Source organism: Lagenorhynchus albirostris, chromosome 2 (genome assembly GCF_949774975.1).
Source record: "Lagenorhynchus albirostris chromosome 2, mLagAlb1.1, whole genome shotgun sequence".
NCBI classification, from domain to species: domain Eukaryota; kingdom Metazoa; phylum Chordata; class Mammalia; order Artiodactyla; family Delphinidae; genus Lagenorhynchus; species Lagenorhynchus albirostris.
The window spans coordinates 33,154,695-33,179,267 of NC_083096.1; the positions used below are offsets into that span (position 1 = coordinate 33,154,695).

Here is a 24,573-nt window from a genome sequence, read left to right on the forward strand (position 1 = left end):
AGGGGTGTGGCTCTGCAGAAAGCGCCCCTGCCTTATCGCTCTCTTTGCCAACTGAAGAGAGACGCACTCTTGGAGACAGAATTGGCAAGTTCCATAGCTGGCTGCTTTAGCAGGAAGCAGGGGAAGGAGTCAGGGGCCAGAGAAAATCAGGGATGGGTGTTACATAGCCAGATCTTTAAGCGTCAGAAAGAAGTCTACCAGCCCCATAGTGGTTGAGATGTGGCCGAGGATGGTCAAGATGGCCCTATCAGCTCTGGAAGGACCCACCCAATCAGCCTGAGGAGTCACCACTGAGCCAACCCTTTAGAGGCCTTAGCGGGGCCGGTCATGTGTGCTTTGGTGTCCTCCAGTGGACATACGTGGTACATGCATACAGGCTTGCAATGGGTTTTACCCACATTTTAACCCTTTGCTTTTTCTCTTCTCCCTGCACCACCCTTTCTGGTAAATGACCCCTTTAAAACTGCAGGCAGGCTTGAGCAATGACTTCAGCTGTGGAAACATGAGAATCACCTCCCAAGCACTATGAAGGAAAGAGTTTATTGACACACAATTATCATACTTGTCTGATCCCAGGCAAATATCAGTATTTGCTCATTGAAATTTGACTCAACCACACAAGAAGGAGAAGGAGAAAACCAGCTTCCCGAGTTATATATCTGACTTTTATTATTACCTCTTGGGATCCATGTCTGAGGTCCTCAGTTTCTAACTCACCCACCAACCGAATGTCATAAACCTTTGTAAGGAATTGATTGTGCAGGCAACTGTGAAAATAAGGAGAGTGGGCCAGAATCATTCATTCATTCACTCACTCACTCATTCAGTCAGGGGTTATTGATGCCTCCCTTGTCCAAGCAAGGCACTGAGGATGCTGGATGCAGCTGTGGCATTACGCTAAAGAGCCCAGCCTATGAAATCAGGCAGACGTGAGGCTGCATCCCAGCTTTGCTTTCTATAAGCTTCATGACATTGAACAAGCATTTACTCAGTTTCGGTTTTTTCCTTACTTTCTCAAACAGTTAGAGATGACAGTACCTCCTTCATAAAGCCGATCGAGGATTGAATGAGTTGTAAATGTAGTAAAGCTCTCAGCTCTGAGAGTGGCCACAGCTGCTCCTGGTGTGCAGAGTGGCCACCAAATCTGGGGATGATGCGAATGCATGATAGGGTAGCTGACATTTCATCACAATACAAAATGAAATCATATTGTCTATGTTTCCGGACCTTACAGCCACCTTATGTCCCCTCTGCCCCTGATGAGTTTTCATTCTAGACCAGTAGTTCTCAAAGTGTGGTCCCCAGGGCAGCAGCAGCAGCATAACCTGGAAACCTGTTAGAGGTGCAGAGTCTCAGACCCTCTGAATCAGAAACGCTATGGCTGGGGCCAAGCAGTCTGTTTGACAAGCCCTCCAGATGATTTGGATGCACACTCAAGTTTGTGAACCACTGATCTAGGGAAAATGACACGTGTAAACAAAGAATTACAATACAGGTGGGCTCTCCTGAGCAAGTGACACCATGAGCAGAGTCTTGAAGGAAGAGCAAGTGTTCACAGGTGGACACAAGCCATGTTGGAGGAGGGATTCCACTAAGAAAGGCTGGGGGCATGGAATGGAGGTGTGTGCTAAGGGAACCACAAGCGATTTAGTCTATCAAAATGGGGTGTGGGGGGAGGCTGCAGAAGGTGGGCCGGAGCCAGATTACAAAGCCCTTTCAAGTGCCTGAGAAAGGAATTTAGATTTTATCCTATAACTGATGGGAAGTATGGAAGGTGTCTACAGGAGAATGATATGACCACATTTGCATTGTAGAAAAAAGCACTCTTGGGATTTCCCTGGTGGTCCAGTGGGTAAGACTTTGTGCTCCCGATGCAGGGTGCCTGGGTTTCATCCCTGGTCAGGGAACTAGATCCCTCATGCATGCCGAAACTAAGACCTGGTGCAGCCAAAATGAAAGAGAGAGAGAGAGACAGAGAGAGAGAGAGACAGAGAGAGACAGAGAGAGAGAGAGAGGGAGAGAGAGAGAGAGGGAGAGAGAGGAGAGAGAGAGAAAAAGAAAGAAGAAAAAGAAAGAAAAAAGCACTCTTGCAAGCAGTATGGCCTGGAGGCAGGAAGATGAGTTGGAAAGCTGCAGAATGATCCAGGTGAGAGCCCGTGTGGGCATGAACTTGGGTGGTGGCCATGGGGATGATGAGAAGTGGGTGGGTTGAGAGATATTTAGGAGGAAAATTGACAGGACCTATGGGGGAGGGGCCTGAAGGTTCTGCTTTGGTGGCACTTCTGACAAAGATGGAACCGGTGTTGGTGATGGGAAGGCAATGAGTTCAGGACTGGAAAGGCTGAATTGGGGGTGCTGAGGAGAATGCCCTGGGCTGGTAGAGAGGAATTAATTATGCCTCTATTGTTTCTCTCCCAACATTTTTCATTCATTCATTCATTGCACCAAATATTGGGTTCCTATCTTGTTCCAGAAAGGTTCCAGGACAGAGTGGAACACAAGATAGCCAGAATCTGCTCTCAGGGTTGACACAGCAGTGGGGGGCACCAGCCATAAAATAAGTAACGGAATACGTAAAAAAAACCTTTCAGGTAGCGGTAGGTGCTATGAAGAAAAATAAGGGGGACTAAGGAGGAGCAGGAGGGAACTTCAGAGGGGTCATCAGGAAAGGTCCACTGAGAACATGACACTTGAGCTCAATGTTAAGTAGGAGCCAGATGTACAAAATAGGAGGAAAGTGGGCTTCCCTGGTGGCGCAGTGGTTGGGAGTCGGCCTGCCGATGCAGGGGACGCAGGTTCGTGCCCCGGTCCGGGAAGATCCCACATGCCATGGAGCGGCTGGGCCCGTGAGCCATGGCCGCTGAGCCTGCGCGTCCAGAGCCTGTGCTCCGCAACGGGAGAGGCTGTAACAGTGAGAGGCCCGCGTACCGCAAAAAAAAAAAAAAAAAGGAGGAAAGTGCACCCAGGCAGAGGGAACAGCAAATGCAAAGGTCCTGAGGTAAAAGTGAGTTTGGCCTGATGGAGAAGATGAAAATCAGCACAGCTGCCCAGTTGCGGGAGATGAGGGCAGTGAGGGGAACAAGGCCAGACCATAGTAGTTTTTAAAGACTGATGAGATGAGGTAATACATGTGAAAGTTCAGGACCTCCTGGCAGTCCAGTGGTTAAGACTCCGTGCTTCCACTGCAGGGGGCATGGGTTCCATCCCTGGTCGGGGAATTAAGATCCTGCATGACATGCAGCCAAAAAAAAATACATGTAACAGTGCTTCATAAGGGACTTCCCTGTGGCGCAGTGGTTAAGAATCCGCCTGCCAATGCAGGGGACACGGGTTTGAGCCCTGGTCCAGGAAGATGCCACATGCCACAGAGCAACTAAGCCCATGTGCCACAACTACTGACCCTGTGCTCTAGAACCTGCAAGCCACAACTACTGAAGCCCGTGTGCCACAACTACTGAACTGCAATTACTGAAGCCCACACGCCTAGAGCCCGTGCTCTGCAACAAGAGGAGCCACCACAATGAGAAGCCCGTGCACCGCAACGAAGTGTAGCCCCTGCTCACCACAGCTAGAGAAAGCCCGCACGCAGCAACAAAGACCTAACACAGCCATAAATAAATAAATAAATAAATAAATAAGAAAGTGCTTCATAAATGATCTCAAGAACCAGTCACACACAAAGGAATACTAAGGTGGTATCTTCAAGGAGAAAAGAAGTAAGTCTTAACTGAAGCAAGGAGTTTGGCTCAATTTCAGGAAAAGCTCAGGCTATGAGAGCCATGTCATATCAAAACAACTTCCAAAATGGATCATTTGTCCATTTTTGTTGTTTTTGTTTAAGAATATGGTTAACAGCCGAGTTGATGTAAGTGCTGGCTGGTCTTGAGGTGGGAGATGGAAAGAGGACCTCTCATAGCACAGACAAGGAAGGCGAGGAGGAAGGGAGGGCAGGAAGGAGGTTCTCCCTCGCCGGCTGGGTGAGGGCTCCCTCTGCGGGCGCCGGTGTTCGTGCAGCTGCTCTCCACCAGCCCTGCAGGCCTGAGCACGCCTGCCTCACCCGTTGGAACAAAGCCAGGACCCAGCCCGGTTGGAGGGTGGAGAGACCCAGGCCAAGGCAGAGGGAAATAAGTCTAGCTGGGTAGATGTGGAGCTGCCTTCTGCTTCCACGGTTACATCCAGGCAGCTTTCCCAGGTGCACCTTAAGTTGCTGAGAACACGAGCTACCCCAGGCAACAGAGGGCTCTGACCAACCCCTGAGGGGAACACAGAGCCCAGACACACACCCGCCACCCCCAGGATGGCAAATGCCCCCATCCAGGAGGGCAAGAGTGACGTTGTCGACCTTGCCACCACCTGACCTGCCGGGCTCACACCTTCCCTCCAACCAGCTCCACTTCCCACCTCTCATGACACACTGCGCTTCATCTCCTTCTAGAACAGCCTCTTTCCTCTACTCTGTCCCTCCCACCCACATAGCCCAGCCCAGAGCTCCACTCACGCCTCCCCACCCCATCTCAGAAAAATTCCCATGACTGACACTGGCTGTCTTGGACGAACATACACACAGACACACACACACACACGCACACACCCTGGGCTTTATCTGCAGTGCTCACTTGGAAGCTTTGACATCTCTTGGCCATTCACAGACTCAAGCAAGGCCTCCAGCAAGACCCTTTAACTATCTCCCTGCCCAAGGAGGCATCAGGTACAAAGACAAAGGTAGAACCAACAGCAAGACCAGAAAGAAACTCCATTTTACTCACTTGATGAAATACACAGCTCCTTCCTGGGTGGAATCCATCTCCCAGCCCTTGGGCAAACCTGTGAGGAAGCAAGATCACAAAATCACCCTCTCTTCCACAAGCCCAATCTGCACTCTGGAAGGATGGGGGCCAGGAGAGCTAGGAAAATTCACAGATAAGCCAGTAGTGTTCAAACCAACAATTTCACCCTTTTCCGTCCACTATTTTTATCAGTCTGTGTTTCCAGCAAATAAGAGAGATGGCAGTGCAGGGGACATCTCCCATCAATGAGCAGTAAAGTGACCAAAGAGATCACTGCTTTGCAGGCTTTGCTCATTCATTCAACAAACTCTTTTTTTTTTGCGGTATGCGGGCCTCTCATTGTTGAGGCCTCTCCAGTTGCGGAGCACAGGCTCCGGACGCGCAGGCTCAGCGGCCATGGCTCACGGGCCCAGCTGCTCCGCGGCATGTGGGATCTTCCCGGACCGGGGCACGAACCCGTGTCCCCTGCATCGGCAGGCGGACTCTCAACCACTGTGCCACCAGGGAAGCCCCCCATTCAACAAACTTTTATTGAGCATCTACTCTGTGCCAGGCCCTGTGCTGGCCCCCAGGGATATAGCAGTGAATGCATAGATGATTGCCCTGGAAGGGTCCTCAGGACCACCCCTGCTTATATCACAGAAACAGAAGCTGGTGCCAAGGGTGGGTCACTTGCCCCAGACCTTATGGATAATTAGCACCCAAGATTAGACCAGGACTCGAGTCTTCAAATCCCAGACCAGTGTTATTACCTCCAGATTCTGCTGCTTCTGGACAAGACACCAAGGACCAGAAAATCAGTCCCAGAAAAAATGAAGAGACTTAAAAAATTTTTTTCTTAATACTACCTCCGAAAAAATTTATCCATGAAAATGCTCAGAATGGAGAATCACTGACTTGCAAAACAAGAGAGGACTGAATAGCCAAAGAATCTGACCTTGGCTCGGAAGCGTCTAGGCAGTCCTCCAGGTGGGCGCAGCCCCTGCTGGACAGCTCCAGAGAGACACAGCCCCTCCTTCTCCAAAGAGCACTCTGTTAGCCTCCACCTCGGCCCACCCTCCCAAAACAGCCACTCTGGCAGAGCCCTGCCTCCCTGGCAAACCCAAGGCAGAGGAGGAGGGGTCTTCTGAGAAACCCGAGAGAATCCAGTGTCAGAGGTGGGGACAGGCAGGGTACTGGTAGAGATCGTTCCTTTGGGGGTGCAAAAGCCCTGTGGCTGACACATTACAAAACAGGTGCGGATTCTCTCAACAATCACTGCCACTTTTCTGATCAGTTCAAACGTTTACCTTGTGTACGAGGTTTTATAAAATACAGCTATTCACTGCTGGTCTGAATCTCTCCTGCCATGTTACCAGCTGCCTTAGGGTCCAAGCTGCTGGAATGCAGGGCTTGGGTTCTACAGAGTGGTGGGCCCGGTATTTGTTCACTCATTTCACTCACCCCTATGTAGCAAGGGTATGTATTTCCATACTTGCTGCTGCTGCTTCAATGCAGCAGGGCAGCCAGCGGGCCCACCTCCCTCTCAGGACTTGGTCCAGAGAAATCATAACACCAGCTGCCACTTAGTGAGAGCTTCCTTCCTCTAAGGTACACATTTCCCCACTAATAGCATATTTAATCTGCACAGCAACATTATACAATAGGCATCAGCCCAAACATTTTTACAGATGAGGAAACTGAGACCCAGAGAGGTCAATCAACTTGCTTAAGGTCACACAGGAAGTGTCTGGGCCAGGATGTGAGTCTGGTTTGCTGCCTCCAAAGCTCACATTCTCTCCTCTGTGCTGCCCCATAAATGCTACTTGTTCCCCTCTGTCCCTGTGTGAGGATGTTCCCATTCAGAAGGGCGTGGGTTGGCAGCCTCCCCAAATAGAGGGATCCCCACTGGGTCAGAACCATAAATAATCCTGCCAGTGTGATGTGCCTGGGAAAGAGGCCAGCGTGGATTATGTCCCCTGCCTTTTCCAGCAACTTCCCTCCACACTGCCCTCTCTGCCCGGGCAACACCAAGGGTGCTTATATTCCTGTCCAGGCGGAGTGCCCGCTAAGGCAGCTGCCCTCCCAGCAAGCTTCAGGGGCATCTTAACCCCTTCCCAGCCTTGGACAACCAGTTAGCTGCAGCCAAAAATGAAAGAATTGGCTCACAGACTTGCATGCATCCTCTAGCCTTACCTAGGGTCACGGTGAGCTGGATGGACTCAAACTGCAAACAGCCAACACCAACCCAGAAGAAGAAAACAGCCCCAGCCCTGGGGTCAGGAAGCTTCACTTTAAGTCAAAAATACAATAGTGACAATAACAATAGCAGTCACCGCTGTTGACAGTGACTCTGTTGCCTAATTTGTGCTACAACCTTTTGAGATTCATAATCCTATCCCCATTTTATGGATTAAGAAGGTGAGTCCCAGAATTAAACCACTTGCTCAAGACCACACGAATAGAAAGTTGAGCCAAGATTTGAGCTCAGGTCTCTCTGTCTCTAGAACTTATGCATTTAACCCCAACGCTGCTTTGCTTATTAATGGAGTGGGCTTGAGCCAGGCACTTCCTCTCTGCTCTTCCATTTCCCTACCTTTAAAATGAAGGAGTCAGACTCCATGATCCCTGAAGTCCCCTCTGGCTCTAGAACCACAGTGAGTCTAGTCCTGAATCTAAAAGAAAGTAGGCTCTGGGCAAGTCAACACCTTGACCCAGCATGTCCATGAGTGACCGGGACTCTGTGTAGTTGGGTGAAGGGCTGGAAGGCCAGAGGGGCAGGGGGTTTCCAATGCTGTCGCTCCCACCCCTCCCCTTATTGGTCTATAGTGGCATCCCGAAGAGGAGGATGGATTGTTCACTTGAAGTACCCCAGGCCTTCTGACTCTTGGTGTCTCCACCTCTTCAACTTAGAATGAAATCATCTTTGCCCGGAGGGGTCCTATCTTCCCCACTAGGCTGGGAGGTCCCTGAAGGCTTAGTAATGGAGTCTTCTTCATAGTAAGCAATCAGTGTTGGCCCTGTCCCCTTTTCTTTCATGTTCCCCTCAATGTGAAGCAGTGCCTGCTAGTCATGTGGGGTTATTTTAATTTAATTTAATTTAAATAAAAAATTCAGTTCCTAGGTCACACTAATCACATTTCAATTGCTCAGTAACCCGATGTGGCTCATGGTGACTGTACTGGGCAGCAGAGAAAGAGAACTTTTCCATCATGGCATAAAGTTCTATGGTACCGCACTGGGGGCTAGGGTTCTTTCTGCCCAGTTCGGGAGCTCTCAGGATGGAAGGGATTTTCTGACTGGGCAGGGGGGTGAGAGAGGAGTAAGCTCTTTCTCCTCAAAGGTCAGTCCCAGATACTAGTCATGGGGCTGGAAGTTTGAAAAGACCTCAAGGTGAGCGTCAACCCTCCTGCGAAATCCCCCACACGGTGGGCCAAATGCTCAGCTGAGTCTGTCCATAGAAAAAGGAAAAGTCGGAAGCAAAGTCAGGGTAGGGGGTTCCCACAGCCACCTCAAGCCATTGCCTCCTCATGGATTGCAAAGGCAGGGACAGATGAGATCCTTACCTGGACTGGAGGAGTGTCCACTCTGTATGGGCGATTCCGTACCAGGGTGCACCCAGCTGGTTGACTTTTCTTCATCACTAGAGAAGACCAGAAAGAACATGTGAGATACAGAAGAGGCTTCTGTGAGGAGGACACCCATCTCCACATTCACATCAGTACTGACTGTCTGATCCCAGACACCTGACATGGGGGCACCCAGGCTGCCTTCATTCACTCACATTCACAGAGCATTTACTGAGCAGACTCTGGGGATTCAGAGATTTATAATCCTGGATCCCTGACCTCAAAGAACGTCTAACTCACTGGGGAAACAGACAAGAAAAAAGATATTTGGAATATGATGTGATAGGAGCTATATAATCCCTACTATAGCTATGCTCTCTCTGCAGAGAGCATTTCACCATCAGAGAAGAGAGTACTCCCTGGATGGAGTTAAGGAAGGGGAACAGCATGAAGGCTTCAAGAAGGAGGTGACATTAAAGGTGAATGGTGAAGCCATGTGGGACGTACACAGAAGGTCCTTAACTGGCAGCTTCTCAATGGATAAGAGAAGAGGAGGCTGGGTGAATTGACAGTCCCTGAGTGTCTGCAGGGCTGTATACCATCATTCACGATGGTCCCTCACATTAGGAATATTACAGATTATGAATCTGAGGTTCAGAGACGTTAAGTAATTTGCCCAAGTTCATACAATAAATAACTGATGAGGCCAGGATTCAGACCTAGATGCGCCCCCCTTAAAACCCAAGCTCTTTTTAACATCTCACTCCCAGCAAGCTGGGCTCCCCAGCAGTGCAGATCCTCTGGGCTCTAGACGCCATGGCAGATGAGTCCATTGACCTTTCCCACCAACCAAGGACACCAATATTTCCTGAGCCAGATGTATGTGGAGGAGAGGACTCCCAGATCACCTGTATCACCCAGGCTTTAGGCTGGGGCCTTGGGGTCCAGGACAGGACTCCACTCAATAATTAATACCTTAACTAATATAATAAACTCCACTAAGAAGGGTGCCACTAAATTTCTACTAAAGTAAGATATACAATAAACTGCACATATTTAAAGTGTACAATTTAATAAGTTTTGACGTAGTTGTACACCTGTGAAACTATCACCAAAATCAAGATGTGAAGCCTCCAGATTTTCTTGGCGCTCCTTTGTAATTCCTGTCTCCTACCCTGCCGGCTCCTATCCTCCCCCACCCCCCTGCAGCAACAGATCTGTTTCCTGTTACTATAAATTCGTTTGCATTTTCTGGAGTTCTTAGAGTTTCATATACGTGGAATCATACAAACTAGGCTTCTTTGTCTGACTTCTTTCCTTCTCGTCTTTCTTCCATGTGCTAGCATGTGTTAGTAGTTCATTCCCTTGCAGGATATACCTCATGTGCTCATCCCCTCACCTGCTGATGGACATTTGGGTTGTTTTCAGTTTGGGCCATTACAAATAAAGCTGCTTTGAACACTCGGGTCCAAGCCTTTGTGTGGATTTATGCTTTCTTTTCCCTTGACTCCACTAATTTTCCTCTGAGTTTGAACACCTGCTGCAGGAAAAACGTTCCCAGATGACCCACCCCTCTGATGAAGAGAGAATAAACAAAGTTTATTAAACAAAGCTCTGGAGCCATGTGCACCTTTGGAGATGACCTGTGGTCTGGGCTTTGGTCCTGGGAGGCAGGGGAAGAGGAAGCCAAGGAAGGGGGCACCTCCTTGCACCTCCTCTTCAGTTGCCCTGAGATTTCTGGCCCTGACCCCTTCTTCCTCTCACACTATCGGCTCCTTCAGACTTCACGTCTATCTCCACCCCGCCTGGACATCACCGACAATCACAGGGTCACAGAGGTGGGCACAACCCACCATTCCCTCAACTTCCTCTCCCCCGACCTTCCCCCACCCTCCAGTCGTCAGCCCCTGGTGAAAAACAATGCAGTCACAGACCGTCTCCACTCTAGCTTTGAGCCCAAAGCTGGTGGGGAAATTGTGGAACCAGGAGGACTGGGGTCATTGCAAATCCACCAGCTATAATCTTCTTCAGGGGCCCCAATCAGTTGCCATTTGCCAAGTGTTCTAAGGCTTCCCACCAACCTCAAGTCCCAAGCCTGCCTCTCCTCCCCTCCCTCTCACCCATTCTCCATGGATAATCTCATCTCTTAACTCAAGAGAAATAGAAACCATGAGGCAGGTTTCTACCCAATACACTCAACCTCCCCCTCAAACTTATCCATATTTCCACCCATCCTTTAATGCTTGTCTCTACATTGGAGAAAAGGTGGCCTCCTCCCACTGAAGGCTAGTCCTTTTGCATGGGTCACAGTCTCCATCATCTCCTGTCTTTTCTAGACCCTTTTTCTATTGAGCATCGCAGATTTGTATCTTCAACTTCTCTCTCCCTCTCGGGTCCATCACTTGAGCCCCCACTCCTGTTCGTGTGTTCCAGTCTGAACCCTCTATCTCTCTCTTAATGCCGTCTCCCCTTCTAGCTTTCTTCTCGTGTTCCTCTTCTTACTGACCAAACATCCCTGTTAGAAATTAGTTCCTTCTAACTGTCCCCACTTCCTGGCCTCCCATTCGCCAATTCTCTGCAATCTGGTTTCTGTTCCCAGCCTTCCCCTGAAACCACTTTCCTAGAGGTCATTAAACACCCCCAGTTCCTAAATCCAGTAAACACTTTCCAGTCTTAAGCTCATTTGGCTTTTCCACGGTTGACCATCCCTTCCTTCTTAACATCTCTCTTCCTTCCCTCTGGGGGGCACGCTACCCTGGCCGTGGTGCTGCCCACCTCTGCATCCTGGGTCTCCTCCAGTCTGGCCTCTCTTCCTCTATCCTTTCCTTTAATGCAGTGCTGCCTGGGGACCCTCCTGTCTTCTCCCTCACACACTCCAGGGTGGTCCCAGCTCTACATGAAGACTCTCCAGCCCAGGCCTCTCTCTTCAACCTCTATCCTGTACACCCAGCCACCTGTGGGACATCACTTCCTGAATGTCCCATGGGGACCTCAAAATCAATATTTCCCGGCTGGATCTGTACTTTCCCTAAAGTCTGTTCCTCTTCCCATACTCCTGATTTCTATCAAACTCAAGTTAAAAATTTTAAGATTTATCTTCAGCTCTTCCCCCTCTCACCCCTCGTTCCTCAACATTCAGGGAGTAAATGGAAACTCTCAATTCTACGCCTAAAGATTTCTCCCACCTCTCCCCGCCCTTCCCCTCTATTCTCGGTGCTTTAATTCAAGTCTTTTGGACTTGGTGATTGCCTCCTAACTGCTTTCCATACCTCAAGTTTTTCCCCTTGCCTCCCTACTCAGCCCTCAAATCACCGTCAATGCAGCTGCCAGAGAGCTCCTTCTAAAACACAGGTCTAACTATGTCACTCCTCTGTTTAAAATCTCCTTTGGTTTCCCATCACTTACGGGATCAAGTTCAAACGCCTTAGCCTAACACACAAGGCCTCTCCGAAGCTGCCCACTTCCTACCTGTCTTGCCTCACCTTCTGCAGCACCCCAGCCACCTCCACTCCACCTCTGCTGAATCTCTCAGAGTGTTCTAGATAACCTGGGCTCCAGCAACCACCGGTGCCCTCCATCCCACAGGCCTCTGCCTCAAGGCCCCTTTCACTCTAGTCTCTCTCCTCCAGAAGCAGCTCAAATGTTTCCTCCTCTGGGAGGCCCCCCCTCAACTCCTCAGAGCATTAGCTCTTTCTTCCTTATGTTCCTATAGCATCATGTAAATACCTCTGGAATGTATCTTATTATTTCATAAGTATTTATTTGCGTTTTCTCTCTACCACCTTCAAGGAAAAACCTGTATCTGATTGTTTTTTATCCCAATACCTAACACTGCAGCAGACAAATAGCGGATACTCAATAAATGTCTGTGGAACGAACGACAAAAAGAAGCTGGAAGGCAAGCAAGAGATTGAGAAGAAAGATGAGAAAAGCCAAATTAACCACTTCGTCAGAACACCCGAGGAGCTTGTGGAAATCGAGATTCCAAGGCCCACGCAAGATCTTCTAACTCGGACAGAATCTTTGGAGGCAGGGCTAGGGAATCAGCCTTTTTAACTAAGTTCCCTGGGTGATTCTCAAACCACTGACCAAAGGGACTCCAGTTTAAATCCTGGAGACGTCCTGTTATTTAAGAATCTGACGTAGGGTCAAGAACTTTAGTGGACTTAATTTCTAAGATAGTATAATTACAACATCAATTTTGATCACAGTAATGATAACTACAGAAGAAAAGCCTACAGCAAATGTGGAAACGGTAACACCAACAAGAAACCACTGGCTGCCTGCACTCCTGCAAAGGCACTTTGGTACGGGGGGGAAAGCAATGCACTCAATTCAGCGGGGCCTGGGCTTGGTCGGAGCTCTGATTAACAAGTGGTTTTATCTCAGAAAAGTACTCTCAATCTCTGCAGACCTCGCTTCCTGTCTGAAACATGAGGGGGTTGCATCCAAGCCTCCTTTCAGCTCTAATGTTCTGTGAGTGGCTATCTTGAGAAAGGGAAAACCCATCATGTGTGGGTAATAGTTCAAATGCTGTGCTTCTAGACTTGCTATATTATCGGGAAATTTCTATCGTGGCAAAAGAAGCCTATAGAAGTAGGCCAAAATAGCACCAGCGGAGCCACTCTGTTATAATGAGATTATGCCAGAGCTATTTTGGTTTATGTAATTAATATAAGAGTGCTAATATATTACTGAGAGCAGCAAAGCCTCCCTCTCTCTAAAGAATACCAAATGGACTGTGGGCATCTTCTTCCCCTTGACCACAGCCCCATAAAGATGCAGGAGGGAGAGGGGTTGCCATCTAGGGAACCCTGAGTCCTGGGGTGAGGGAATGCAGGGAAGCGGGCGGTAGAAGCAGGGTCTCCTGGTATGTTGTCCCTTAGCCCAAGTCTTCCCATAGGAAATGGTCGGGGAGTGGACACAAGAAAGAAAGGACTCACTCCTGTCCCCGTCAATGGCCAAAGCTGAAAGGAAGGAACTGCAGGCTGGGCAGCAGCTCTAGTCATCTTCCTCAGGGTTCCCATCCTGCCTGTGACCAGGCGAGAGGGGAAGGTCTGCACCTGCCCTGCCCTGCCTTTACAGGTGCAGGGAATGCTGAGCCTCAGCTGGACTTTGACCCACTAGGGAAAAGACGGGAGACACATTCAAACAGGCATCGTGATAAACTTATTAGTTATGCCTGCTGTTCCAGCCATTGCTTACCCTGACCCTCTCCTGCCGGCCCCCAGCCCTGCTGCCTTTCAAGTCAGACAACTTTAAAGAAAAAAGAGAGAGGGAGAGAAGATGAAACAGAGACCCACATACTTGATGAAGAAGACTCTCCCCCCGCGGTCAACTCCGTAGGTCCACCGGCCGGGCAAGTCCAGCCAGTCGATCTCATCGGCCATCTCGGTGTCCCGCAGCCCCTCTCGCTCTCTGCCCACCCGGACGCCGGGCTGCGGGGCGGGGGCCTACCGCGCACCCCCCACTTTCTGCTCCTCCTCCAGGCGGTGATGGGGGAGGGGGTCCGATGCGGTCCAGCCCGGCCCGCGGCGTACCTCCCGGGTGCCTGGCAGGGACTCTGGCCTCTCGCTGAAGGCAGCTGGCCTCCAGCCGGCCAGCAGCGAGCGGAAGACTTAACCCTGGCCGGGCTGAACGAGCTCGGCGTGCGCGGCGGAGCCGGCCCCAGACACCTCCTGCCTCTGGAGTCTGCGCTCCCCTTCGTCTCCTTAACTTAATGAGGGGCAATTAGCGCATGAGTAATTCTGCCGCTCCTCTCGCCGGGACTGCTAACGAGCAGCGCCGAGGGTTCAGTCCCCTCTGCTCCCCGCGGCCGGGCGGCTGGCGGGGCCGAGCGAGCGGGAGCGCGAGCCGGAGGATCCCTCCCCGAAGGGAGCAGGTTGCAGTGTGCGAGCGAGGGTGTTGCCTCCCGCTCCCAGCTCCGAGCCCGCTCCCAACCTCCGGCCGGGCGAGCGGAAGGCGGAGCCCAGCGGCCGCTCCGAGGGGACTTCACAGCCGCGGCCCGGCAGGTCCCCGAGTCCTGACACGGGGCGCGGGGGAACCAGTTTGGCTGAAAGAGCTTTGAATCACGAACCTAAGGCACATGTCCAGTCACTGACCGAAAAAGGGGAAATGATCAAACCTGGTTCTACTTGGCGGGAGGTTAGTAGAGGTACACAGGTCAAATGCAGGGAAGAGTGCACGGGTGTGAGTAGCAAGGGGCCCATTTTTGCTAAGATGTCAAACTAATTAGTCAAGCCAGTCCTTACCTTTCTTTCTGAGCACTTCCTCCAAGAAGCCTACCATGACTAAGTAGAATCAGAGTGAGATCTTAGAAACACACTCAGAAACCAACAGCTTTTATATCCCTTCCCCCTAATTTGCACCAGAAAAGGAAAGAAAAAGGGAAAAGAGAGAAAGACAGAGAGAGACAGAGACAGAGAGGAGGGAATGTGTTCTGTGGTACAGGTTGCAAGCATTCAATACTAGCAGATCAAAAATGGTATTGCTGAAGCCCACAGTTCTGCTGTCTCTGGTCTGAATCAAAGTTGGACTCCAGTCAGCTTTCCCAGCTTACTCAGGACCTGCCCCCTGGGGCTCCAATTAGATGCACACTGTCTTAATCCATGTGTCAGACCCAAGGGGATAATTAGACAATGGGAGAGACACCTGTCTTTAGAGGACGCAATGTGTCACATGGCAGCTGGCAAGTCTCTGTCGAGTGAGCATACTTACTGTGAGCATGCTAGGGATTGGACGCCTGTTCCACCTAGGTAATTCCTACTCATCCCTTTGGTGTCCACCTATGTGTCACCTCCTCCAGAAAGCCATTCTTGATTCCACCCCAGGCAGATTTATATGTCCATCCTCCATGTGTCATGGAGCCTTATTAATAGCCCTGTAGTGGAGCTTATCATACTATAAGGCAAGCCTCGGTACTTATCTGTCTCCTTCATTAGGCTGTGTGCCCCTCGGGGCAGGGGCTCCATTTGATTCATCTTTATAGCCCCAGCACCTACCTGGGGCACCGGATTTATATCTGATGAACAACTGATACTGTCCTAACTAGAAATGGCTCTTAACTCTAACCACAATCCTGTACTTTTGGACCCTATTTAGGGGCCTGATAAATATAACCAGCAGCACATCAGGCTGTGTGCGGGGAGAGCTTTCTGGAAAAAGGAACAACGAGTGAGCCTTCCCAGGAAACTCAACTGCTCAACCTAGGTGTAATGTGTATACATCTGATAGATACTGAGGCCAGCAGATGCCTCAGAGAACATCTCATCCAAGGCTCTTGTTTTAAATATGGGAAACAGAAGAGCGAAGAAGGGAAGGGAAGCTTCAGGTCACTGAGCAAGGATCTGCCCCCCAATGTCCAGGCCAAAGCTCTTCCCATTACATCATTCTATCTCCAACAATGGAAATTCACTCTGCCAACATATACAGGCTGATTCCTGGTGCCAGGTTTAAGTTGAGTCCATTCTCCAGATGCAAAAAGGAGCAAAACCCCATAATACCCAACTCTTTTCTCCCTTCTCAGATCCTACATGTTTCTAGTAAAGAAAGCTGCATTGGACAGTAAGGCAGAGCTGCACCTGAGAAGCATAGATGAGGATCCGTGTCCCTTTGTAGCTCCTGAATTGGGGAGGGTGGGAGGGTCAAAGGGTCAGGTTCCTCACCAGTCCCCCCGTCCCCAGCCTTGTGAAACACCTGTACGCCTCATCCCGCTGATAAAGCACAGAGCCACCTGCGCACCCCTGTGATATCAGAGGATCTGAACCACCGGAACTGCTGCCAAGATGCCTCCAGGGAAAATACCAGCAACCAGTACACTCCCAGTCCAACCTGAGCAACCAGTAAGGGTGGCTTCTTGGGCTGAAGGTGGGTGGATATAGGGGACAAAATGACGTATTTTTGAAAACATGTATTACACCGCTGTCTTCTTTGAGGAGTAAGGGCTCCTGCTGATTTCTTCACAAGATTTTTGTCTTGTTTATCTCTAATCTAGCCTGGGGCTCCTTGGAACATTTACCTAGACCAAAAAATAAAAAAATAAAAAAAAGCGAGTGGTTGAGATTTTTTACGCATTTGAAATAAGAAAAGAGATCAAGTTTGAAAATACTTTTCTGACTGTGGTGTATTCTCGCCAGTGACTCTTTACATTCTAGTTCTTGTTTATCAATTATGATCAGGATTGATACTGCTAATAAAGACATTTTAGCAAAGAAACTAAAGACAATGCAGAAAGGGAGTAGAAAACTCAAATAAAAATAGCTATTGGTTCAACAGTTACCTGGAAGAGGGCAGGAGGGTGATATGTTGACATGAAAACCTTACATGCTTTGCAATCAAGTCAGAAATTTAGTTGTCTGCTCTTCCCTTACAGCAAATTTTATTTTATCTCTTTAAAAGGCAACAAAGCATGTGGATAAAATATATCAGCAAAATCTAGAAATGATTCTGATTCTCTCATACGTTTGAAAGTTTAAATCAGTCACCTGAATGTTATTATGCTTCTGGCTTGGTTCCAGTGGTAGGCTGAAAAACAGCCCCCCAAAAGCTGTCCATGTAAAGTCCCTGGAGCCCATGAATGTGACCTAACTTGCATGTAATTAAGACAAGGATCTGGAGAGGAGGAGATTATCCTGGATTATTTGGGTGGGCCCTAAATTCAATGACACATGTCCTTATAAGAGAAAGGCAGGGGGAGATCTGAGACAGACAGAAAAGGAGGAAGCAATGTGACCCCAGAGGCAGAGGATGAAGTGATGCCACCACAAATCAAGGAACGTCAACAGTCACCAGAAGCTAGAAGACGCAGAGAAGGAATTCTCCCCCAGAGCCTCCAGAGGGAGTGTGGCCCTGTCAACACCTCAGTTTCAGTCTTCTGGACTCCAGAACTGTGAGAAAATAAATTTTTGTTGTTTCAAGCCAGCCAGTTTGAGGTAATTTGTTATAGCAACATGGGAAATTAACACAGTACCTATAAGAAAATCATAAGTTAACGAGGACTGAAACATATGTCCATTATTTTTACTTGTCCAATATTCAATCTCCATTCTTCTGTTAATAGCCTCCTGAGTTTCCTTTTGGCATCTACCCTTCTGCCACTGTCCGTCCACGTGGGTTGATGGGCTGCCTCCACCCCCACCCCAGCTCCATTGTTTCAGGAAAGGACACATGACTCAGCCCAGACCAATGAGATTCAGTTTTAAAAAGATCCCAGAATTCTTGGGAGGAAGCCCATTATCTCTTGGATTTGAAGCTGGCAGGTATCATTTTGGTGCTGCTGGGAAAGCTTTATGCAGGGAAAGCTTGCTGAAAGTGAAGCCAATACAGGAGAAAGTGGAGTCAGAAGATGAAGACAGACTGGGTCCTCATATCCTATGAGCCCTAGGACCCAGCTTGCCAGAAGAGGCTCTACCCCTGGAATTTCAACTTGTAGGTGCCAATAAACACCTTTATTTGCTTCAGCCAATTGGAGTTGGGTTTCTGACCCTAACAACTGAAAAAATCCTAACCAGTACAAAGGTCACAGTGTCTTGTGTCCCTGTTTCTTTGTTGGAACCAATGTTTCTTTGGGAAAGCCAGTGAGATAACCACCTGCATTTCTAGTGACTTGAGAATGCAGACTCTTCTCTGTCAATAGATGGTCTTAGGACCATCCAGTCAAAGCCCACACTTTCCCCCTAGAGGGTATTGGAGAACTCAGGAGAAGTACCCAGAGTTGTGGTGATTCCGCAGGAGAGTTAGGACCACAACTCAGGTCTCCTGAAAACCTGATCAGTAGAAAGCTGTATTTCAACGCATTTGCTTTATCATTTAAACATATTTGGCCAGGAGACTCACAATTACAAGAAGATTATAACCGATACCTCTGCTCTACTAAAGAATAACCACAACAGTAATTTTTATTGAGTGCTGGTGTTTAATAGCTATGCTAACCAACAGGCTCGGTCACCAGCCACTGTTGATTATTTTACAGGAACTAGGAAGCAAAGGAAAAGAAGGCAAGGCCCTCTCTGTTGGGATTAGATATACGATTATGTAAACATGCAAGAGCCCAGACAAACTAGTTGCTTGATTAAAGTCGTGATTTGATAAGGGTTTGAGAGAGGCGGTTTTTGTTATAAAAAACAAAACTGGTTCTGGTAACCAGAGGATTGTGGACTCCTGAAGTTTCCCTACAGCCAGTTGAACTGAATTACATTTGTTTCACAGATATTTATCGAGTACCTTCTGTGACCCCGGTATTCTTCTAGGTACAGGGGATCCAGGAGTGAATAAAACAGAATGTCCTTGCTCTCGCAGAATTTACATTTAATAAATACATAGTCTCGGAGGACGATGAGTCTATGGAGAAAAATGGAAAGAGTAAAAGGATAGGAGAGCAGTGGATGCTGCTATCTTATATTCCATAGATTTCATATAGGGTTGGCAGGAAAGGCCTCATTAAGAAGAAGGACATTTGAACAGAGGCTTGAAGGAAGTGAGACAGCAAACCATGTGACATTGGGGAAACATGTTCTAGGCAAAGGAAGTAATAAGCGCAAAGGCCCTGAGGCAGGAATATCCTTGGAGTGTTTGTGAAATAAGGAGGCCAGCGCTGCTGAAGCACAGTGAATGAGGGAAAGAGTAGTAGAAGAGGACTAGTGGGGGGTGGGGTGGGGGGGGAGTGAGGAAAGCCAGATCATTCCAGGTCACTGTAAGAAGATCAGCTGTTATCTAAATGAGATGGGAAACTGCTGGAGGTTTGAGTGTAGGAGCAATGTGACCATTGTGACTTAAGAACTCTTTTAGAGGATCATTCTGGCTGCTATTTGGACTAGGGTAGAAACAGATTCCAGCTAGGAGGCTACTGCAATAATCCAAGCAAGACATGATGATGGCTTGGTTCATGGTGTTGGGGGGTAGAAGTAGTGAGAAATTGTCAGATTCTGGGTATCTTTTAAAGGTAGAACTAATAGGATTTGCCTACAGATTGTAATTGGGCTATGAGAGAAAGAGAATGAAGCATGATTTGCACATTCCTTTTCCTCCTGAGTGATGAGAATACACTCAAGGCTGACTTCCAAGTCTCCCTAGTACCTGATTACAAGGTATTTGGCCTGAGCACCTGGAAAGACAGAGCTGCCACTGACTGAGATGGGAATAGGCTGCAGGAAGAGCAGGCGTGGCAGGGGAGAGTGGGGGAACCAGTTTAACTCTGAGCATGTTACGCTGGAGTTGCCTAAGAGATTCCCAAGCAGAGATGCCAAGGAGGTGACTGGGTATATGAGATTAGAGTCTGTCTCAGGAGTTAGAGATATTTGGTATTTTTTCAGCAATTAGATGGTATTAATGCCATGAAGCAGGTTGAGATAACAAAGGAAATGAGTGTAGGGAGGGAGGAGGCAGAGACCAAGGGCTGAGAACCAGGACACTCTACCTTTTAGAGGTCGTGTTAATGAAAAGGAACCTGCACAGAAGACTGAATAACAAGTGACTAGTGAAGCAGGAGGAGAACAACAGAGAATGCTATCCTGGAAGTGAGCCTTGAGTGCATTCACATCACTCACAAGGAGGAGGAATGAGCAGATGGTGCCTGTGGTCTAGAAGGGTTGAGGTTAGGGTGGGTTCTGTCTGAGCAGGAAAAGACTTGTACTCCTGTGTGCGAGGGTGGAGAGACGGCTCAGGCTACTTTTAAGTTGGTCTGAGAGGGGCCCTGGGAAGATGATCATTTCAGCTAATGAGCCCTTGCTTACCCTAGAGAGGAGCGCCTGAAATGTGCTTCCTTCAGCTGCATCTCTCATAGTCTCTGCGCTGGCTTCTCCTGGGAATGAGGCCAGCCCAAGATGGCGGTCTGACTTCTCCTGCCAGGACTGTGTCATGGAGCAAAGAACTGGCACTGGCAGCTTCCCTGAGGGGGAGGGGTGGTATGAAATAATCAGTCAACAGCTCAAGGCAAGATATGCGGGCTGGGTGGAGCCTGGAGAAATGGTCCAGTAGTCATTGCTGATATTTCTTCTCTGGGTCTCTTCTTGAATCTACAGCTTAGGCAATGCTCTTTCTGTGCTGACTTTAATGACTGATCTGGGGTTTTTCTAAAAAATGGCAGCTGTGCTGACTTTGGCATTTCCTGGAATTAACACAGCACTTTGGTTCAGTTTAGTTCAATAAACTTGTAAAGCACCATTATGCCTCTATCTCTGAATAGAGATACTGAAACTGTTCCAGCCATTAGCCAACCAGTTTCTTCTCCTCCTGTCTCTGCCACCCACCAAGCTGCTGGTCAGTCCCCTACATTGTTTTTGGTTCAGCATCATCCTCTCCATCCCTTATCTCCCTCTCACTTTGGGTAACTTCAGTGCTGATGTGAATAAACTATCCAATGTCCTAACCTCACAGTACCTTAATCTCTGCAACTCCAGGGACATTCACCTCCTCTCCAATAAGTTACTCACACCCAAAGCTGTTCCTTAGGCTTTCTCACAACACAGATTCACTCCAATTTGGAAAACATAAATTCTAATATCCTACTTTCTGACCACAGTTTTTGTCCTTTTAATACCCTCATTCCTTTCTTCCCTGTACACCTATTCTTTGCCTTCCTACTGTACCTTTATCCTCATGAGTTTCCTCTTAATCTACCAGTGAAAGCCTTTTTTTCACTTCCTGCACTGTTCAGCCCAAACTCACGGCCTGTCACTTCATCCCTTCACTAACCAGTATTCTAGTCCACATGTCCTCAGCTGTACCCACACTGAAAACTCCACTCTGGATTAATCTGCCTACATTTTCTGCTCCAATGCCCAGAAAAATATCATATCAAGCTATTGTAGGAGTTAAATAAATTGATGCCTCTATCATTCACACTCTCCAGCCTTCCACAGGTGTCTTGCTGTGTCTATAGTCACTCTCAGCCGCAGACCATCATTATTCCAAGAGAAAATAAAGGCCATAAGAAAGGCACAGCCTTAACCTAGAACACCTTCACTGCAGTCTCCCTATGCCCACTGTTACAACCTTATCTATACTTCTACCCATCTGTCTCTCTTTCTTCCTATCCAAAGCTAAACTTCCATGTTCTCATTCTTACAAGTGTCCATCCCTTACCAGATCCTCAGAAATCTTACTCAACATCAGTTATCTCCTCTCTCCTATATTTTCAAGCTTCCCCCTCTTCCAATTCTTTCCAGAAAACCTATAACGAAGTTCAAGATTTCTACCATTAAAAAAAAAACACAGGGGGCTTCCCTGGTGGCGCAGTGGTTAGGAATCTGCCTGCCGATGCAGGGGACACAGGTTTAATCCCTAGTCTGGGAGGATCCCACATGCCATGGAGCAACTAAGCCCGTGCACCACAACTACTGAGCCTGCACTCTAGAGCCCACAAGCCACAACTACTGAGCCCATGCACCACAACTGTTGACGCCTGTGCACCTAGAGCCTGTGCTCTGCAACAAAAGAAGCCACTGCAATGAGAAGCCCACGCACTGCAACGAAGAGTAGCTCCTGCTTGCTGCAACTAGAGAAAGCCCACGCACAGCAACAAAGACCCAACACAGCCAAAAAAAAGAAAAAAACAAGAATAATGTTGCTGTTCTAAAGTGGGCAGCCTTTTAACCCATTAGATAAAGAGCAACCTTTAAAAAAAAAAAAAAGGCATTGGTTCAAGATGGCAGAGTAGAAGGACATGCACTCACTCCCTCTTGCGAGAGCACCAGAATCACAACTACCTGCTGAACAATCATCAACAGGAAGACACTGGAACTCACCAAAAAAGATACCCCACATCCAAAGACAAAGGAGAAGCCGCAGTTAGATGGTAGGAGGGGAGCAATCACAATAAAATCAAATCCCATAACTGTTGGGTGGGTGACTCACAAACTGGAGAACACTTATACCAGAGAAGTTCACCCACTGCAATGAAGGTTCTCAGCCCCAAGTCAGGCTTCCTAACCTGGGGGTCCAGCAACAGGAGGAGAAATTCCAAAAGAATCAGACTTTGAAGGCTATCAGGATTTGATTGCAGGACTTCAACAGGACTGGGGGAAACAGAGATTCCACTCCTGGAGGGAACACACAAAGTAGTGTGCACATCGGGACCCAGGGGAAGAAGCAGTGATCCCATAGGAGACTGAAACAGACCTACCTGCTAGTGTTGGAAGGTCTCCTGCAGAGACGGGGGGTGGCTGTGGCTCGCCGTGGGGACAAGGACACTGGCAGCAGAAGTTCTGGGAAGTACCACTTGGTGTGAGCCCTCCCAGAGTCTGCCATTAGCCCCCCCAAAGAGCTGGGTAGGCTCCAGTGCTGGGTCGCCTCAGGCCAAACAACCAACAGGGAGGGAACCCAGCCCCACCCATCAGCAGACAAGTGGATTAAAGTTTTACTGAGCTCTGCCCACCAGGGCAACACCCAGATCTACCCACCACCAGTCCCTCCTATCAGGAAGCTTGCACAAGCCTCTTAGTTAGCCTCATCCACCAGAGGGCAGACAGCAGAAGCAAGAAGAACTACAATTCTGCAGCCTGTGGAAAGAAAATCACATTCACAGAAAGATAGACAAAATGAAAAGGCAGAGGACGTTTTACCAGGTGAAAGAACAAGATAAAACCTCAGAAAAACAAGTAAATGAAGTGGAGATAGGCAACCTTCCAGAAAACGAATTCAGAATAATGATAGTGAAGATGATCCAGGACCTCAGAAAAAGAATGGAGGCAAAGATCAAGAAGATGCAAGAAATGTTTAACAAAGACCTAGAAGGATTAAAGAAAAAACACTTAGGGGCTTCCCTGGTGGTGCAGTGGTTGAGAGTCTGCCTGCCGATGCAGGGGACGCGGGTTCGTGCCCCGGTCCGGGAAGATCCCACATGCCGCGGAGCGGCTGGGCCCATGAGCCATGGCTACTGAGCCTGTGCGTCCAGAGCCTGTGCTCCGCAACGGGAGAGGCCACAGCAGTGAGAGGCCTGTGTACCGCAAAAAAAAAAAAAAACAAAAAAAAAACACTTAGAAGAATTAAAGAACAAACAGAGTTGAACAATACAATAACTGAAATGAAAAATACACTAGAAGGAATCAATAGCAGAATAACTGAGGCAGAAGAACAGATAAGTGACCTGGAAGACAGAATGGTGGAATTCACTGCCGCAGAACAGAATAAAGAAAAAAGAATGAAAAGAAATGAAGACAGCCTAAGAGACCTCTGGGACAAATTAAACGCACCAACATTCGCATCATAGGGGTCCCAGAAGGGGAAGAGAGAGAGAAAGGACCCGAGAAAATATTTGAAGATATTATAGTCGAAAACTTCCCTAATATGGGGAAGGAGATAGCCACCCAAGTCCAGGAAGCACAGAGAGTTGCAGGCAGGATAAACCCAAGGAGAAACATGCTGAGACACATAGGAATCAAACTGACAAAAATTAAAGACAAAGAAAAATTATTGAAAGCAGCAATGGAAAAAATGACAAATACCATACAAGGGAACTCCCATAAGGTTAACAGCTGATTTCTCAGCAGAAACTCTACAAGCCAGAAGGGAGTGGCATGATATACTTAAAGTGATGAAAGGGAAGAACATACAACCAAGATTACTCTACCTGGAAAGGATCTCATTCAGATTCAATGGAGAAATCAAAAGCTTTGCAGACAAGCAAAAGCCAACAGAATTCAGCACCACCAAACCAGCTCTGCAAGAAATGCTAAAGGAACTTCTCTAAGTGGGAAACACAAGAGAAGAAAAGGACCTACAAAAACAAACCCATAACAATTAAGAAAATGGTAATAGGAACATACATATTGATAATTACCTTAAACATGAAAAGATTAAATGCTCCAACCAAAAGACACAGGCTTGCTGAATGGATACAAAAACAAGACCCATATATATGCTGTCTAAAAGAGACCCACTTCAGACCTAGGGACACATACAGAATGAAAGTGAGGGGATGGAAAAAGATATTCCATGCAAATGGAAATCAAAAGAAAGCTGGAGTAGCAATACTCATTTCAGATAAAATAGACTTCAAAATAAAGAATGTTACAAGAGACAAGGAAGGATACTATATAATGATCAAGGGGTCAATCCAAGAAGAAGATATAACAATTATAAATATATATGCACCCAACATAGGAACACCTCAATACATAAGGCAACTGCTAACAGCTATAAAAGAGGAAATCAACAGTAACACAATAATAGTGGGGGACTTTAACACCTCACTTACACCAATGGACAGATCACCCAAACAGAAAATTAATAAGGAAATAGAA

At 48.0% G+C, this 24,573-nt stretch overlaps 1 protein-coding gene across 1 annotated transcript in view; it reads right to left on the minus strand.

Moving 5' to 3' along the window:
- Positions 1-4,810, minus strand: part of PLEKHA6 (pleckstrin homology domain containing A6) — a 128,509-nt gene extending 123,699 nt beyond the window's left edge. The window contains exon 1 of the mRNA XM_060129179.1: positions 4,767-4,810. Within this exon, the coding sequence (XP_059985162.1) occupies positions 4,767-4,804 (38 nt within the window). The 5' untranslated portion in view covers positions 4,805-4,810. The remainder of the gene's footprint in view (positions 1-4,766) is intronic.
- Between the last annotated feature and the right edge of the window lie 19,763 nt (positions 4,811-24,573).